General features: G+C 42.2%; 1 protein-coding gene across 1 annotated transcript; it reads right to left on the bottom strand.

Moving 5' to 3' along the window:
• Window positions 1-204: 204 nt before the first annotated feature.
• LOC147423401 (uncharacterized) lies at window positions 205-2669 on the bottom strand. The gene has a single exon (XM_086501663.1). It carries the CDS (start codon window positions 2476-2478, stop codon window positions 352-354), a length of 2127 nt encoding a protein of 708 aa, XP_086357789.1. The 5' UTR covers window positions 2479-2669; the 3' UTR covers window positions 205-351.
• Window positions 2670-19415: the final 16746 nt, after the last annotated feature.

The following is a 19415-nucleotide window of genomic DNA, read 5'->3' as shown; positions in this document are numbered from 1 at the left end:
CATGTTCCACTGCACTGTTTTCCGCACAATGTATGTATTCACGACCTGGATTGCATCCAGTGCTGCATCATTCAGATCTTTTCCATCTGGGCCATTATGATAAGTGCCTTGCGGACTTCAGTCGGATTAAGGAGTCCGTCTATTTTAAAGGTCTAGGTAATGGCATTTGGTTCACAACCAGCTGTGCATCCTTTCTAGAAGTTCTAAAGCATCTTCTGAGCTTCCTTGCTTCATCAACCATTTGATAAAAAGAGTATATGTCTCAGTGTCCAGGCTAGTACATCCCCTCTTTGCCATCTCAGTAAGTACAGCAAGAGCCTTGTTGAATTTGTTAGCCTTCAAAAGGCCATCTCACAGGCTGTTGTACGTTATTGTGCTTGGAGTGCATCCTAATTTCTCCATCTGAGACAGTAGGGCAAGAGCCTTATCGGCTTTCTTGGCCTTCAACAGGCCATTTATCAGCCTGGTGTAGGTGGCTGCGTCTGGAATGCATTCACTCTTCTCCATCTGAGTCAGTACGGCAAGAGCCTTGTCGGTTTCCTTGGCCTTCAACAGGCCATCTATCAGGCAGGTGTAGGTAACTGCATCTGGGGTGCATCCACTTTTCTCCATCTGAGCCAGTACAGAAAGGGCCTTGTCAGCTTCCTTGGCCTTCAACAAGCCAATTAACAGGCTATTGTATGTGATTGTGTTTGGAGCGCATCCCTTCTTCTCCATCTGAGTTAGTATGGCAAGAGTCTTGTCGATTTCCTCGGCCTTCAGCAGGCCATCTATCAGACTGGTGTAGGTGACAGCATTTGGGGTGCACCCTCTCTTCTCCATGTGAGTCAGTAGCGCAAGAGCCTTGTTGGTTTCCTTGGCCTTCGACAGGCCATCTATCAGGCTGGTGTAGGTGACTGCGTTTGGGATGCATCCACCCTTCTCCATATGAGTTAATATGGCAAGAGCCTTGTCGAATTCCTGGGCCTTCAACATGCCATCTATCAGGCTGGTGTAGGTAACCGCATCTGGGGTGCATGCCCTCTTCTTCATGTGAGCCAGTAGGGCAAGAGCCTTGTCGGCCTCCTTGGCCTTCAACAGGCCATCTATCAGGCTGTTGTAGGTGACCACGTCTGGGGTGCATCCCCTCTTGTCCATCTGAATCAGTATGGAAAGAGCCTTGTCGGTTTTGTTGGCCTTTAAGAGGCCATCTATGATGCTATTGTAGGTGACCACGTCTGGGATAAAGCCCGTCTTCCCCATCTGAGTCAGTAGGACATGAGCCTTGTCAACTTGACTGGCCTTCAATAGACCATTTATTAGGGTGTTGTAGGTGACCACATCTGGGGTGCATCCCCTCTTCTCCATCTGAGTAAGTACGGCAAGAATCTTGTCAACTTCATTGGCCTTCAACAGCCCATCTATCACGCTGTTGTAGGTGACCACATCTAGGGTGCATGCACCCTTCTCCATATAGGTCAGTACGGCAAGAGCCTTATCGACTTCCTTGACCTTCAACAGGCCATCTATCAGGCTGGTGTAAGTGACCCCATTTGGAATGCAACCCCTCTCTCTCATGTGAATCAGTAGGGCAAGAGCCTTGTCAACTTCATTGGCTTTCAACAGGCCATGTATCAGGCTGGTGTAGGTGATCACATTTGGAGTGCAGCCCATAATCTTCTTGTGAGTCAATGCAACAGTATCCTTGTTGAAATGATTCCCCTTCGCCAGGCCATCTATTATGCTGGCGCCGGTGATGGTATCCGCTTCTATGTCGTCAATGGAGAAGAAGATATCAAGGGCTGGCTTCAGTTCACCGACTCTTACAAGCCCACTTATAAGAATGTTGCAAGTGATCACATTAGGCTGGATTCCCATTCCGTCCATTTGATTGAAGAAAGTCAAAGCCTGGTGTAACAACTCTGTCTGAGGTATTGATGTAGGTGTACTGACGCAATTTCCAACAGGAACGCACCCAAGCATGGTACGCAGAAGGGTATTGCAAGCATACACATCAGAACAGGTGCAGGACAGCAGGGGCATGGAATAGAAGAGGTGCTTGGCATGGAAAGGCAAGCCTGCCTTTCCCAGGCACCTGATCAAGGCGGTAAAAAGATGGGTTGGGATGGGGAGACATGACACTTCGCTGTCCAGCAAGCGGAGAACAGGCCACAAGTGCGGGAGCCGGGGCGGGCTTGTAAGGGAGGTGGCCAGGGCTTCAGAGATGGAGCGGTCAAGAGCCAAGGACGAAGAAGAGCTGCAGGCCCACTGGAAGAGACGGACGGCCATGCAGGAAGGGGTGAGAGGGTGGAGAAGCACCTGCGACAGCACCATGGGAGCAGCATCATCTGAGAGAATGTGGCCAAGCTCGGACTCAAGAACAGGGGTCCATGGAGGCTTGTTGGCGAGAAACGCAGCTGTCTTTTCAGCAATGCATTTCACAATTTGAGAGGAACACCCTTCCTTCTCAACCAAAGTGCAAACAGAGTGCTGTGCCATAAGACCTCCTGTTCATATGCGAATTGATCGTTCTATGAGACCTCGTTACATCCACAAAAACATACATTCAAGCATCCACAGAAGTACGCATTCATACATGGCGGCGATATCGCACAGAAGTCAAGTCTCGCCTGCTCCAGCACCTTTTGCTCTCGTAGAACTGAAGGGAAGCTCCGGCCATTTCACTTAGGTTTTGCTCTCGTAGAGGAGTCACTCCAAAATACCCCTCTAATTTGTGGAAATTTTCCAAAATACCCCTCAAATTTCAAAAATTCCCAAAGTACCCCCAATATTTTATCATAAATTCCCAAAATGCCCTTCAAATTTTCCAAAATCCCCAAAATACCCCTGACTATGAGATTAAATGTCTCTAAAGATAATCAAAAATGTTGCTTTTCATAAGAAGACTTATTGCTCATCAATACAAGATGCTAAAACTAGATTTTGAGTTGGTTATGTAGGCTTTGGAGATGAATCGCTTCATTATTTTTAGACATAATTACCTTTTTTTGCTAGATAATTTGTGAAAAATTACATGCTAAGCACACAAAAACAGATCTCAATTATAAAAAAAGAATAAAGATTAGAAAATCTTGAACAATCCAATCAAAATAGATAAAAGGGTATTTTGGGAATTTTTGAAATTTGAGGGGTATTTTGAAAATTTCCAGAAGTTAGAGGGGTATTTTGGTAATTTTCTCTTCGTTTAAATAGCAGTCGTCGTGTGAGTAGGCCTAAGTAATAGCATCAACCTTAAACAAAATGCCACTGACGTGGCATTTTGAAGAGATCAAAGAGCACACGACATCAGCGAGTGCGATGACAGCCAACATGCACGACACTTGCACGACAAAGTTGACAACCAGCACGCACGTTCATGCGAAAGAGGTAGAGCAAGGCAGAGAGAGAGAGAGAGAGAGAGAGAGAGAGAGAGAGAGAGAGAGAGAGAGAGAGAGAGAGAGGCCCATATTTGAATTGGGGCCATCGTTGGCTCTGGATCGTTGATATGTAAAAACTAATCTCGAGATCTTGAGATTAATTTTTATCAGTGGTTTGCATGAGAGAGTGACGACCGTTAGGGACCATTATTGCTTTGAGTGGCTTGAAAGCTTTGTAGCTCTTTAGAAGCTTTACATTCAATTACATATCTAAATTTAATGCCATCATAAATGTGACGGCGCCAACTACCCTCCCAAGTGATCTCGAGACATCGAGATTACTAACTAATCTCGGGATCCCGAGATTAGGTTTTACAGTGGTGAGATGAGCACCGAGCTTTCACTTCTTCTTGTGCATGGGCTCATGGTTGAGTTCATAAATGAACTGAGATGCAAAGGCTTTGTGGCTATTATCATCAAGTATTCGTGGGCTTTGATCTACCATAACAATGGAGCCCCTTATGGCGGGAGAAGCTAGCGACCATTTATTCTCCTATTCTAGTGATGATTCCCCGAAGTGATGAGCGGATGCACGGTATGATGCTCACCTTTTTCTAAGTGGAGAAGATGGTGAATCAATTAGTTCACAAATGATTATTGATCCATTTTTGTATGTATCACTCGTCTATTTATGCTTCAATCGAGATGCGCACAACTTGATGATAAAATCTTTGCAACAAGATGTAGAAGTAACATTGGGATGTCTCAAAAGATGTTTCCAATTGGTGGATTTGAAGAGGTGGAGAAGATTGAAAGATGACTTGAGGATTGGAAAGAAAGATGTGGCAATACATTAAATATACTTTGCTAGATGCTCGCATAAATCGTTCTGTGTAATAAAATTGGCCTATTAACTTGAGAGTAGCGGAAATTAGAGAGAGTACTTATGAGAAATTACTTTGTGAACATAGCGGGTGAACATAATTGAAGATAGCAACATAAACATAGCATTTAGTTAACTTGGCATGAACAATACTTTTGCAAGAGAGAGAATTTAAAGAACATGACAACAATTGAGGACCGGATTTATGTGGAGCCGGTCCCCCCTCCAATAGGCATTTGTATTATGATTTCTCCCATCAAGAGAGACTTGTTACAATACAATCTTTGTTTTCCTTGTGACCTAGGTGATGCAATGAAGATGGAAAGCTTCATGCATCACGAGCATAATATAAACTTTGTGGAAAGCATTAACTACCCGAAGCCTCAGTCCCAAAACCTCAAACACCTTCGAAGGTGGAGAGAGCTAGCAGGGAATGAGGGTAGGGAAGAGGAAGAAGAAACATTTCATAGGAGAAAGAACTAGTTCCTCACTTATCATCACTCTTCTTGCTACCATACATAATAGCATAGTAATGTAGAGGGAGAAGATGACAAGCTTAAGCATTGAAGCATGGCTCTTGGTTGGATTTTGCATTCCATAGCCAAGAGTGTTGGTGTAGGCTCTTAGCCTCTACTTGCTTGGAGAAGGAGAGGGATCTCTTGCACTTTGCACAATACACAATGAGAGTGTGTGTGGAGAGTATAACCCCTAAGTAGGCCCCCTACTTGTTTTGGTCGACCCCCCCTTGTAGCTCATGCTTGAAGCTCATTGGACCCCTCCAGGCCTAGCCAATCATAAGCAGGAGTCATACCAAGCAACAACGGTAGCCTTGGGACAAGTGTCCCCCTTTCCCCTTTGAGAGAGAGGACTTGATAAATGCAAAGTCAATTAATTAAATCTCCTGATTTATCATTGCACCCCTTGGGTGGCCAACCAATAGACTTCAGGCACACCATGAGGGCAACATGAGGAGGAACTTGACAAGTGTCCCTTTTGCTTTCTACGTACCAAGCATGCTTTGTGTGAGTGTGTGTGTGTGTTCTCTCTCATCCCCCCTCTTGTAGGACTCGTCCCCTCCTTGTAGGACTCGCCCCCTCCTTGTAGGGATTGAATATTGACTTTTTGGCACACCTTATCTCAAGCAGGCCTTAGTCAGCAAGCATGACAAAGTACCTCAACTTGGGTGGTGTTCCCAAAGCACCTCAAGCTCCCTAGTTGGCAAGCACGACAAGCACCTCAAGCACCTTAGTCATCAAGCACGACAAGCACCTCAAGCACCTTAAGCTTGGGCCGGGTTCCCACTCAAGCACAAGCCTAGCTCACCTAAGGTCAAAGGACTTTTAACACTAATTATTGGAGGTCTTCAATGATGATAACCCTAAGGTCTTTATGCTCCATTGGTTAGCCTTGCTCTTTGACATCTTTCATTTGGGCCCCTTTACCATTGGCCCCATGTTGAGATAGATCTATAAGCACATGTCTATATCTTAACCCTTGTTCCTGTTTATTCTCCCACATTAAATGATTAGTTTAATATGAGAAAATCATTTGGGTTGGTTAGATATTAGATGTTATAACATTATCTCTCTCTTGAAATCATAGTCGTCCTCGACTATGAGGTAGAAGAGATAAAGCCTTAGTCATTAGTTAATCTTGCTTAGCGGGTAGAGGATCCCTTTTTACCCTACGATATCTTTCCAAGATGGATGATGAATCCATTTGCTGCTTGGGAGACATAGCTGCCGCAAGCATGTGTGCTCTTTAGTCCATTTCATGTTCCCAAGTAGAGTGACAAATTTTACTTGGTGTTTGAGAGACGTCGTCATCACAAACATGATTCTAAGCATGCATACTGTTTAAATTTGTGCACAATAAAAAGAGAACTAGTCTTATAAGACAAAAGCATTGGTCATTTAAAAGAAATTTGTACATTGGCTTACTCTAATGTAGCATTGTAAGCATTGACAAGGTTCATACTATCCTTAAGCTATATTCCTTGCATCCATCTAGCATCTTCAAAAGGATAATTTTTGAACTTAATAAGATATCGTTGGATAATCTTACCATGTCGTAGTACCTTGTCTTCATTCCGAAGGATAGATTCGGGTTGTAGCACCTCTTCTTAATCTTCAACTTTGGAAGGGTCTTCAATAATTGGTTCACTTGGTGGCTCTCCTTTGTAGGAATTTAGTAGGCTCACATGAAAGGCATTGTGTATGAGCCAATGGTTGGGCAACTTGAGTTGATAAGCCGTCTCATTGATAGGCTTCAAGATTTGGAAAGGACCATAGTATCTTTTTGCTAGCTTAGCATAATACTTTTGATGGCATGTAGGATTTTTGCCCATTGTTTGCCTCAATCGAGCCTTAGGAAACTTAAGTAACACCCAATCATTTTCTTTGAATGTTAAGGCTCTTTTGTTCTTGTCACAGCAACAACTTTTTGCCTTTGTTGAGAGATGGATATAGCCTCCTTAATATTTTGAAAAGATTCTTGTAGGTCACGGCTAACTCATCGGCAACTAAGATCTTCCCATGTACTTTGAGTAGCAAGGGACTTTTAGGTCTTCCCTCAATGATCTCAAAAGGTGCTTTTCCCGTAGAAATATGTATAGTATTATTGTAGGCATACTCTACAAGAGGTAAGTACTTTTCCCATTGTGAGCGTTGATCTACTTCTGTAACATAAGTCTTTAGTAGATCGCGTATCGTAAGATTGGCTATCTCACTCTGGCCATCCATTTATGCGTGATAGGCCGAAGAGAAATTCAATCTTGTTCCTAGATTTTCAAAGAGTCCTTTCCAAAAATTACTGGTCATTCTAGGATCTCTATTTAACACGATGGATGTTGGTAATCCACGGTGTTTGAAAATTTGTGATATGAAGAGAGTTTCCATTTGGTGTGCCTTAATAGTCCTTTTGACAGGAATAAAGCGTTTTGCTTGCTAAACCTCTATTGTCCATATTCTTGTATTCCCATGGATAGACTTGGGTAATCCAAAGATAAAATCCATGGATATATTCTCCCATGGTGAATTTGGGATAGGCAATGGCTGGAGTAATCCAGGTTGCTTCCCTCTATCATATTTGGTCTTTTGGCATACTATACATTTTGGAACATACTCTTGTATGTCCACTTTCATGGTAGGCCAATAGAAATACATTTCTACTCCTCGAAGAGTAAGTTGTGCCTCTATGTCCTGCATAGGGAGGAGCATGGGATTCATACATAACTTTCTCACGAAGGGAATGGGTAACACTAAGCCTATTGTCGTGGAGAAGATAACCATCCTACAAGGTGAATGGTTCCTCTTGCTTCCTCAAAGCAAGGGCTGGCATTATGTCTCTAAAATCAGGGTGAGTAGCATACTCATCTATCATAGAAGATAGATCATTGTGAGTAGGTATAGACACCGCATTAACTTTTGGTCATCGTGAAAGTGCATTAGCCACTTGATTGTGCTTACTAGCAATGTGAGCAATATGAAAATTAAATTGCGAAATAAAAATTTGCCCACCTCATTTGCTTATCGGAAAGATTGGTTTGCGTCATGAAATACTTCAGACTTTGCTGATCTATTCAGAGAATGAATGGAGTCCCCAATAAGTAGTGCTTCCATGTGTCTGGGGCATGTGGAACAGCTAAAAGCTCTTTCTCATAAATGCCCAAGACTCGTTCATGCCCTTCTTGAAGCAAAACTGCTCCAAGGAAATCACAACAAGCATCACATTGGACCTCAAATGGCTTGGAGAGATCCGGAAGCATGAGGACTGGTTGAGAGGTAAGCTTCTCTTTGAGCTTGTCAAAAGCATTTTGCTCCTTAGCAGTCCATAAATACTTAACGTTCTTTTTTGTTAAGTCATATAGTGGTCCTGCTACTTGAGAGAATTTTGCTATGAAGCGTCTATAGTATGCACACATACCAATAAAGCTTCTTATAGCTCATGTAGATTCCTTGGATTAGGCCATGCTTTTATTACCTCTAACTTCGATGGATCCATACGGATACCATCTTGAGAGATAATATGGCCTAGGTATTGAATCTCATGAAGGAAAAATTCACTTTTCTTTTGGTTGAGGAAAATCTTCTTTTCCCTTAATGTGCGAAAAATCACTTGGAGATGTTGCTTATGTTCCTCCAAAGACTTGGAGTAGATGATGATATCATCAAAGAACACTCTAGTGAATTTGTGGTAGGGTCTAAAAATTTTCTCCATTAGACGATTGAACATGGCCGGTGCATTAGTCAAGCCAAAAGGCATGACTAGATATTCATAAAGACCAAACGTTGTGCAAAACGCGGTCTTTAGGATATCTTCATCCACTATCCTTATTTGATGATAGACACTTTTAAGGTCAATCCTAATCAAGTAGGTGGAGACTTGTAGCTTATCAAACAGATCTTCTACCCGAGGAACGGGAAATCTGGTTTTGATTGTGATATGATTTAGTGCTCAATAGTCCACCCACATACGATATGTACCATCTTTCTTTTGCACTAAAAGGATTGGAGAACAAAAGGGAGAGGAGCTAGGTCTCACCATCCCTTTGTCAACCAATTCTTGTACTTGCCTCATGATATCCTCTTGTTGAGCTTGAGAAACTTGATAGGGAGGCTTGTTAGGCGGTGAGCTTCTTGGAAGAAGCTCAATGCGATGGTCATCATCCCCTCGTTTTGAAGGTAAATCCATAGGGATATCATCGATGAAAACATCTTGGAATCCTTTTAGAAAATTAGACAAGTCTAACTCTTCTTGATAATTGTTTCTCCACCACATGGATACACACATGGATGCACAAATACTTGAAGCACAAGTGCTCAGAGATATACGAAGCGCTGAAGAACAACTTGCCCAAGCTATCCTCGCTCAACAAGGAAGATTCAAAGATATCAAAGAAAGAATTACGTGAAAATCTCAATAAGTACAAGTAACACAAAGAGGCAGCAAAGGTGTGAGTGGAGTAAATTTTGATTTGCCTCTAATCTACTTTGCATCGTATATATCTCTCTAGTCTCCTTGCCTACAAAATCCTATTTGTTCTACATTTCTTATGATTGCAAACTTCTTATCTAGAAGCTCTATCCATGCAAGTAGCATGTAGAGTGTCCTATAGGTTATAATATGCAGGCGAGATGCTCATAGTATCTCTTTGGATATTCAAAACTTAATTTTAAAGTCAAGCTGATGCATGATATAGTTTATATAATTTCAGGAACTTGCAAAGTATATCAGGTAAGTGAAAGTTGTGGTTTAGTTTTTGACTCAAGTAAGAGTTGAGTGCATGAAAAAACGGTGACTGAGCAATTTCATATTGAATCATTATACTCTCATGCAGGACAAGAGATGTCGAGTAAAGGCATGCGCATCCAAAAGTAACTAATGTAACTTTATTGTTTTTGTTTGATAGAGTTCTATGAAGTTAGCCAAGAAAGCACATGGGCAACAATAGCCAAGGAAGTACAAGGATGAGGATGGCCAAGGAAAAGGTCATTTATATGTTATATAGAGAAAGAATTATTAAGTTGTGGTCCTTGCATGCAAAGTATCTTTTATCAAGGTGACAGAGCAACCTCATTTGACTCTTTATCTAGATGAGTTTTCTAAGGCAAGTAAAAGAGTGTGAGCTCACTATTGTGTGAGCTCACAATAGTGAATAGCTCATTGTGATTCTCATCATGACACCATTTCTTTGTTTGGGTCAAGCCAACCCATTTTATTAAAAAAAAAGTTCACTTAGCTACATAGGTTGTTTTAGAATGTGGTATGGGACACATCTATCGAGTATTTTTGTAGCTAAATACTAGCTTAAGCTTCTAGGTAATTTGCTATCCTTGAGGACAATGCATATTCTAAAGAGGTGGATAAAATAGAATTGACTTTTGACTCCAAAGAGAGTAATAGGCTAGCAAGTACTCTAGATATAAGGACCATTAAATATTCATTTAAAAGAATTTGTGATCATCAACGGGGTTGTTAGCTTGACTGCTAGTTTGCTAGTGTCCTTAGCTATAGCTATATAGTTTGTAAATATTGCAAGGGGCAATATGAGATCCAAGTCTAGAGAAAAAACCAAGCTAGAAAATAGTAAGTTAACCACAGGTAATTTTTGCCTAGTTTGGCACCCATTATAAATTTTTATTTCCTACGTACTCCCTTCAAAGTGATCATTGTGTACAATGATCTAGGTTAAGGGTGTGAGAATTTTAGAAATATGGCAAAACTTGGCATATTTGCAAAGTCACACAAGCAGTGAAACATTAGCAAATCTACGAGATCCAGGAATAGCTAGGGTTACTAGACAAGGCATAGGTTCGAAAGATAGACCAAGTGCAAGTGTGTAAGATGGATGGTTAAGCATGTCAAGTGTGACTGCAACGCACAAGGACAAAGGTCCCAAGATTAGCCATGGATTGTGGCAAGTAGCCAAGAATTCGGCCTACCCTTGGGGATACTTATAGGAACAAAAAGTTGCACGTGACAAGAATGCAAAGGGGTAATGAAGGAAGCTTCAGTGGAGCCTCAAGAGCAAAGTCCTATGGGTTGTTCTAGAAGGTCTAAGTCTCATGGATTGTTTTAGAAGGGCAAGGTCTCATGGACTATTTTAGAAGGGCAATTACTTTTCCTATATTAGCTAAGGATGGGTGGAGAGTTACACACTCTTAGCTCTATTTTCATCTTCTCTCTTTCGCTTTCTCTATGAGTGAGCTTTGCGATTTCACCGTATTCATGAGACAAGTTCTTCTCACATCTCTTTAGATGGTGTACCTATCTTTCCAACCCACCATTCTTTGACGAATGCTTGGATGTGCTAGAGGTTAACACTTTCTTCTCTTGGAGGCTCTTCATGATAGAGGTGATTCTAGATGGTCAGCTTCTGAGGCGGAAGGGGTAGCTCACTGACTCCTTAGTGAGTGTAGAGAGAAGAGAGTACTTTATGGCCTTCCTCTGCATCCTAACTTTTGTGACTCTCTTCTTGAAAGGGGTCAGACATTTCTATGTAGCTTGGTTGATTTAGATTTAGTATGGGTAGAGTGATTATTGAAGGCCTTTGTCTAGATGTTGTGGATGGCATCTTGACCAAGAGGGAGAGCAAAATGAGAGGCGTATATGTGAAACTAGTAATTTCTATTTTTGGTAACTTTAACATCCACTGTGCAGACTAGAGGATAATATTGAACGATAGGTAGATACATAGGGGGAGGCCTTCACTCTATTAAATCCCTCAATGATAGCATGTTATACATACATCCTATCCTATTAATCTTTTGTGACAAGCTCTCTATGAGAGTAGTTTCGCCAGGTAAATTTGCCAGTGGAGATGACATATCACAAATCAGTGGCTTGCTTCAGGAAGTCCCATTGTCTCTTTTTTATGTTTGAGATGGTTTGGCCTTTCCGCAGATATTTGTCTTCCAGGCACTTAGCAAGTGCTGAGGGACTCCTACAACTGCCCTCCATATCCTCTTTGATGAGAGGAGAAGAGTGAGGTATGAGACTTGCAGATCCTGCTCTAAGGAAAATCTAGTTCTTCCCTTGCCAATTTAACTTCTTGAAGAGCAATAACATATGACTAACGATCTAAAAGCAATTCTTAACTAACCATTTTATTGGGGCTTCTCTTTACATTCCAAGAGGTTATTTCATTTACAATGCTTGGTTTGAGAGGACCCTTTCTTGTTGACTGCTTGCCTAGTGTGGTGGGGTGGCTTCTCTTGTTGTCTTTTTGGGTGTCCATAGGCTCTAGCCCCTCCACTGCATAGCCTGGTGCATGGTTTAGGTCAAGTGTGACCATAGCTTTCGTGGTACTATCCTACTGGTTAACGTGTGCCTCAAGGATGGAGCTAGTGTCCTCATCAAAGGATAAGATTTGAGAGCTCTCTATCGAGGACTCCTCCCATTTAGGAAGTGAGGCAAGAACAACAAATCACTTGGGAGGTTTTGAAGCCTTCATAGTGTCTCTTTTTGGTCAGGGGTTAGGGACTTTTTGGAGCAAGACAAGGTGTTGGGAAGCTGAGGTGATTTGGAGGAGCTTGCAGGCTCATTGAAATGGTGGAGAGGGCCCGGAGAGGGGAGGTTCCTTATTTGCATAACAGGCTACTAAGGATTATTTTGATCTTCAAGGATGGGTCAAGTGGGGTAGGTGGGGCTGGGTGGGTGGAGGGGGAAAGCTTTATGTGCCATGAGGTGCAAAGCATGGGATCAATGGCATGGGAGCCAAAAAGTAAATCTCGACCATCGATCTGCCAAAACTAATCTCAATAAGGAGAAGGCCAATGCGAGGAACGCAAGTAGCAGATTTTTCAGGATCAAAGAAGCGCCTTCAAATATATGGAGATGCAAGAGGAAGAGGAGGCTCCTTCATCATCACTAGCAGCCTCACAGGGGTATGTGTGTTGTGTGTGTGTGTGTGTGTGGGGGGGGGGGGGGGGGAGAGAGAGAGAGAGAGAGAGAGAGAGAGAGAGAGAGAGAGAGAGAGAGAGAGAGAGGGGGGAGAGAGAGATTTTGGGAGAGACACAAAGAGAAAGATATATATATGATGGGGGGGGGGGGGGGGGGGAGAGAGAGAGAGAGAGAGAGAGAGAGAGAGAGAGAGAGAGAGAAAGAGAGAGAGTATGTGTGTGGTAGTCCATCTTTGTCGATTTCATAGGAGCATGTATTGGTCAAGTGCATTCAAGATGAATCTAGAAAGTGGTTGGTTGATTGTCCACTACGAGATTGGGTAAGCTTATTATCTTTATAATATATATGTGCATTTTTGGGAAGTGGACAACTACTAATTACAAAATTTGTGTCATTGACAACTTTTGGAGAAGTGGTTTACACATGACAATGTGAAGAATTCACAAATCTCCATCAATGGGTGACATGTGCAGTTTATGCCATGCCAATAGAAACACACTAGCTATGTGGTATTCACAAAAATCTCAAAGAAGTGTGGAATATAGTTTTGGACATTTGATGCCAATGTGGTTATAATTTTCAAAAACGTGGTGTGCTTTTATGAATTTTGAATAGAGTGTAGTTATGGTTATTCTTGTCTAGTTGTGGTTACGGTTACGGTTACGGTTACGGTTATGTTGATGGTTTTCACAAACACGGTGTGTTTTCTTTGTAGTTTTTTTTTAAATGTTTATTGTATGGTTATGCAAAAATGCCTTTACGGCCATGGTTGTGGTATTTTGGAAATGATTGTTGTATAGCTATTGTTATGTAAAAATGCGGTCATGGTTACTATTTCGTGTTTGCACAAGACACGGTTATACTTATGGTTTTCATAAACACGACATGCTCTTATGTTTTTTGGAAAACGTATCATTGTATGGCTATTATTTAAAGCCAATGCGATTACAATCCTTCCTTTAAGGCACTCTTTCGCCTCTTCACAAGCATACTTTCTACAAAAACGCAAGCATAACATGACATATAAAATGGCTTCTATAATCCACCATCATGGTTTTAGGGTGCAGAATGTCATAAAATCTAATATCTAACCAACCCAAATGATTTTCTCATATTAAACTGATCATTTAATGTGGGAGAATAAACGGGAACAAGGGTTAAGATATAGACATGTGCTTATAGATCTATCTCAACACGGGGCCAATGGTAAAGGGGCCCAAATGAGAGATGGTATGTCAAAGAGCAAGGCTAACCAATGGAGCATAAAGACCTTAGGCTTATCTTCATTGAAGAACTCCAATGATTAGTGTTAAAAGTCCTTTGACCTTAGGTAAGCTAGGGTTGTGCTTGAGGTGGGAACCCGGCCCACCTCAAGCACAATGATTAGTGTTAAAAGTCCTTTGACCTCAGGTAAGCTAGGGTTGTGCTTGAGGTTCTTGTCGTGCTTGTTGACTAAGGTGCTTGAGGTGCTTGTCGTGCTTGATGAATAAGGTGCTTGAGGTGCTTGTCGTGCTGGCTGACTAAGGTCCTTGAGGTGCTTGTCGTGCTTGCCGACTAGGGAGCTTGAGGTGCTTGTGGGAACACCATCCAAGTTGAGGTACTTTGTCATGCTTGCTGACTAAGGTGCTTGAGATAAGGTGTGCCAAAAAGTCAATATTCAATTTCTACAAGAAGGGGGCAAGCCCTACAAGAAGGGGGATGAGAGAGAACACACACACACACACACACTCACACAAAGCATGCTTGGTACAAAGAAAGCAAAAGGGACACTTGTCAAGTTCCTCCTCATGTTGCCCTCATGGTGTGTCTAAAGCCTATTGGTTGGCCACCCAAGGGGTCCAATGATAAATCATGAGATTTAATTAATTGACTTTGCATTTATCAAGTCCTCTCTCTCAAAGGGGAAAGGGGGACACTTGTCCCAAGGCTATCCTTGTTGCTTGGTATGACTCCTGCTTATGATTGGCTAGGCCTGGAGGGGTCCAATGAGCTTCAAGCATGAGCTACAAGGGGGGGGGGGTCGACCAAAGCAAGTAGGGGGGCTGCTTAGGGGGTATACTCTCCCGCACACACTCACACACACTCTCATTGTGCATTGTGCATTGTGCAAAGTGCAAGAGATCCCTCTCCTTCTCCAAGCAAGTAGAGGTTGAGAGCCTACACCAACACTCTTGGCTATGGAATGCAAATCCAACCAAGAGCCATGCTTCAATGCTTAAGCTTGTCATCTTCTTCATCTACATTACTATGCTATTATGTATGCTAGTAAGAAGAGTGATGATAAGTGAGGAACTAGTTCTTTCTCCTATGAAATGTTTCTTCCTCCTCTTCCCTACCCTCATTCCCTGCTAGCTCTCTCCACCTTCGAAGGTGTTTGAGGTTTTGGGACTGAGGCTTGGGATAGTTAATGCTTTCCACAAAGTTTATATTATGCTCGTGATGCATGAAGCTTTCCATCTTCATTGCATCACCTAGGTCGCAAGGAAAACAAAGATTGTATTGTAACAAGTCTCTCTTGATGGGAGAAATCATAATACAAATGCCTATTGGAGGGGGGACCGGCTCCACATAAATCCGATCCTCAATTGTTGTCATGTTCTCTAAAATCTCTCTCTTGCAAAAGTATTGTTCATGCCAAGTTAACTAAATGCTATGTTTATGTTGAAAGCTTCAATTATGTTCACCCACCATGGTCACAAAGCAATTTCTCAAAAGTACTCTCTCTAATTTCTGCTACTCTCAAGTTACTAGGCCAACTCCATTATGTTGGTATCAGAGCATTTGGTTTCTCTTTTCTTGCTTAAGAAGAGAGGTCCTTAAGTAGCTTATAAATGGTGTTAATTATATTAGGGTAAGTGGGAGTGGGATCTATTATCGGTTTTGTTGAGCTCACTATGTGGGATATGGTGCACACCTTGGGAGATCTGAACTTAATAATGGAGTCTTTTTAGACTTGCCTACGGCTTTACCATTATTGAGCCATAAGAAGTTTGAAAGGAGCTAGCCCTCGGCAACTCTGCAATATTAGACCCACTCCACTACTCTCTATAGTTAACCACTTCGAGCCGTGGGTGTAGATACTTAAGAGCCAATTTTCAAAGGCTAAGAGGAGTGGCAACTAAGGTTTTGAATTGCCAAAGCATACACTAAGTACATACACAAATTTTGTTAACATGGCTGACAATAACCAAGAGAGTAGAATGAACATTGATAGCTTTGATTTTGCACATGAAGGTGCTAATGATGATGCCCCCATGTTTGTCAATTATCTCGTTACTAGGTTGCAACAAGCTATGGGCAGCCTGCTTTGCAAGCCAAAGTTACTCAACAACTTCGCTCTTATGGGAATTCCCTCCCTATCCATGAGGAGAGAGAGCTTAGGAGGCCTCTTAAGAGACCCCCAAAAGAAGACTCTCTCCCATACAAGAGGAGGAATCCAAAGAGCAAGAAAGCAATGAAACTTTAAGTTCCTCTGAAGATGTGGCTGTATGAAGATGACGGTCTAGATGATCTCCAACTCCTCCCAAGAGGAAAAGATCAACACACAATCCTTCTCCTCGTCACCCCGAAAGGGAAGAGAGGAAACAAAGGAATAAAAGGGCAAGAAAGAGGTCACCCTCTTCTCCTTCTTCTTCACCTTCCTCTTCTTCCGATGAAAGCTATGGCTATTTTCCTAGACAAGACAAGAGGGGAGGACATTGTAAATCATACCCTGTATGGCGAAGATCACAAAAACTAAAGAAGTTTAAGGAGGGAGGAAAGAGTATCTCTTTTCTCACCTATGATGGCACCTTTGGTGCTATCGACAAAGTGTTGGCCTTCATCCAGTAATTTGATGCGGCCTTTGGAGATGAGGGCTTCTGGAGTCCTCCAAGATACATCATGTAGCTATGCACTTCCAAAAATCGGCTCGTCAATGGTGGGCTAGCCTTCGTGGCAGCGGAGAAGCCCCAAAGACATTGGTAACTCTATGAGTTTCCATCATGAAGCAATCCCTTGCAAGCGATGCAAAGGACAAAATTCTTACTGAATGGTGTAGCTTGAAGCTTCTCTCTCATGAGTCTATCCACAAGTATGTAGACAAGTTTTGGGATTTACATCTCAAGGCTACTGTCTTTCAAAAGATAGACTTTGCTGAGCAAAAGCAACAGTTTTGTGCGGGATTACCTAAAGAGATGGCCGAGTATGTCAACTCTCAATGGCCTAGTTCTACCACTAAAGTATTCCACCACACCATGGTTGCTTCGCACATCAACTTCCAAGAAGGGGCTAGACGAAATGTCAAGCCCATGGAAAATGTTGGGTAGCCGAAGACTAACTGGGAACTAACACTAACCATTCATTTTACATAAAAGAATAAGGACTCATAACCCTAACGCCATTGTGTTTGGAGTCCACCCAAACCTGTGTCTCCTCTCTTCTCTTCTCTGCTCCATTGTTGCCCCCCCCCCCCCCCCCCCCCCCCCCCCCCCCCCCCCCCCCCACACACACACACACCTTGATACCAGTTGAAGTGCGCGTGCACCATTGGAGCTCAGCGGGGAGATAGGTGAGAAGCAACAAAAATTGCAGCACGTTTTTTCATATCTGTTTTTTCCTACCAAAACGTCTTCATTCAATCCAGTTCTCACCATCCTGACCAGTTTTTCATCCTCTTCAACTGTTCAGAAGAAAGTTCTCTCAAAATCTTCACCAATTTTGAGATGCGTCACTCAAACTGCCTGTAGGTCGTGAAGTACAAGCTGCAGGTTTTTACAGATCTGTTTTGACCTATAAAAACAGCTTATTTCATGACCATTGCCACTTTCCCCAACCGTTTTCGCATGGTCTACAACTTTGTAAAAGGAAGTTTCTGCAAATTTTGCACGATTTGAGAGATATTCAGTTCAGACAGCAGGGTGGTCTACCTTCGTCGGTTCTTCTGCGTACATGTTTTCATTGCAGACTCTTTCTGCAATCTCTGGCACATGCATATTTGATGTAAGATCTTGAGGGTCTGTTAAATCAAACAAACCGCCACAGCGGTTACAGAAAAGGGTTTTTGTGGTTGATGTAAGATCTTATGTGGTTTATGTATTGTGATGGAAATACGCAAAGCCTATTTTTGAGGGTCGTGGTAAGGTTTTATTGAGCTAGTGGATCCTCAAATGTGGAGATCCTTTCGGTGATACAGATTTTGGAGTGAGCTCCCGACATCCCCATAGTTTCGGCATCGACATAGAATGTATGTTTATGCAGTTAGTGCAGTATTGGTGTGCATCTGCTGACCCGCCATTGTTGGCATTGCTGTCATCTTTATGTGTATGCGTTTGACAGTGTTCAGTTGGTCAGAGACACTCTTCTAGAGTTGGAGACACTGACAGTGACAGTTCTTTGAGATTCTATCTTGCCGGTTTAGCCACTTTGATCAGCGTTTCAGTCATTGTACACATTTGTTTTGGGTTTAGAAGTCAATTTTGCAGGGGAGACTCTGCCAAAAATTTTCAGGTTTTCTATCATCTTCTTTAGTGGAGCGGATCTATCACTTTTGTTCCTTGTCGAGTGATGGCTTCATCATCAGAGAACTCTTTGTTCAACATTGAGAAGTTAGATGGCACTAACTTCTCATTTTGGAAGGAACAAATTTACAATGTCTTAGTACAGAAGAAGCAGATCCGACCGATAAAGATGAAGGGGATAAAGCTTGAGGATATGGATGAGTATGATTGGCAGGAGTTGGATGAGCTTGCCTGGTCTACCACCATACTGACTTTGTCAAAGAATGTGTACTTCAATGTGAACATGGAAAAGACTAGCTATGAGCTGTGGAAGAAGTTATGTGACTTGTATGAGAAGCAAAGTGTAGCATCACAAGTTTATTGGCTAAAAAAGTTAGTTGATTTGAAGATGGATGAGGGCTACACCCATGTGCAACCATCTCAATGAGTTCAACACAATTTTCAGTCAGGTTTTTCTACAGGGAGTCAATTTTGACAATTCGATCAAAGCAATGTTCTTGCTAGTTACGTTGCCAAAAAGTTGGGATACTTTTCGCACAACCATAAGTAACTCATCACCTCCTGATGGTTTAATATGTGGTGATATTGAGGGCAGTTTGCTTATTGAAGAGGTTAGTAGGAAAAATCTTGATACTTCTCGTGGTACTAGCAATGCTCTCGTTGTTCGTGGTCGATCACAAGAAAAGGGCAAGCAGAATCAGAGAGGAAAATCTCGTAGCAAATCACTTGGCCGAAAAGACATTGAGTGCTATCATTGTCACAAAAAGGGTCATATGAAGAAAGATTGTCAAAAGTGGAAACAAGAGAAAGGTAAAGACAAGAAGCAGGAAGAAGGCAAGACTAAGGAAGGCATTATAAAGATTGAAGAGATCAACAATGTTTTTGTTGAAGATTCTAATGGAGACATTTATCTCATATCGGCCATGGATTCAACATTTTTGGTTGCCACTGATGACTATGCTTTACAGGATTGGGTTATTGACTCAAGTGCATCGTTTCATGTGACTTCTCACGGAGAGTAGTTCAATACATATGATGCAACCCGTAAAGGTCGTGTTCGTCTTGGCAATGCTTTTGCTTGCAACATAGTTGGTGTCGGCAATGTGTAGCTGAAATTTTAGAATGGTTCTTCATTCATGCTCAAGAATGTGAGACATGTGCCGAAGCTTACCAAAAGCTTGATTAGTATAGGACAATTGGATGACACACGATATTACTGCACATTTGGTGATAGTTCGTGGAAGATCACCAAAGGTTCTTTAATGGTAGCACATG

The sequence above is a fragment of the Adiantum capillus-veneris genome, chromosome 26 (assembly GCF_014529385.1).
Source record: "Adiantum capillus-veneris isolate H3 chromosome 26, ASM1452938v2, whole genome shotgun sequence".
Taxonomy (NCBI): domain Eukaryota; kingdom Viridiplantae; phylum Streptophyta; class Polypodiopsida; order Polypodiales; family Pteridaceae; genus Adiantum; species Adiantum capillus-veneris.
This window is presented reverse-complemented; position numbering and strand designations above follow the sequence as displayed.

Excerpts from the sequence above, each read along its gene's own strand:
- LOC147423401 (XM_086501663.1), bottom strand. The coding sequence starts at position 2,478 with ATGGCACAGCACTCTGTTTGCACTTTGGTTGAGAAGGAAGGGTGTTCC.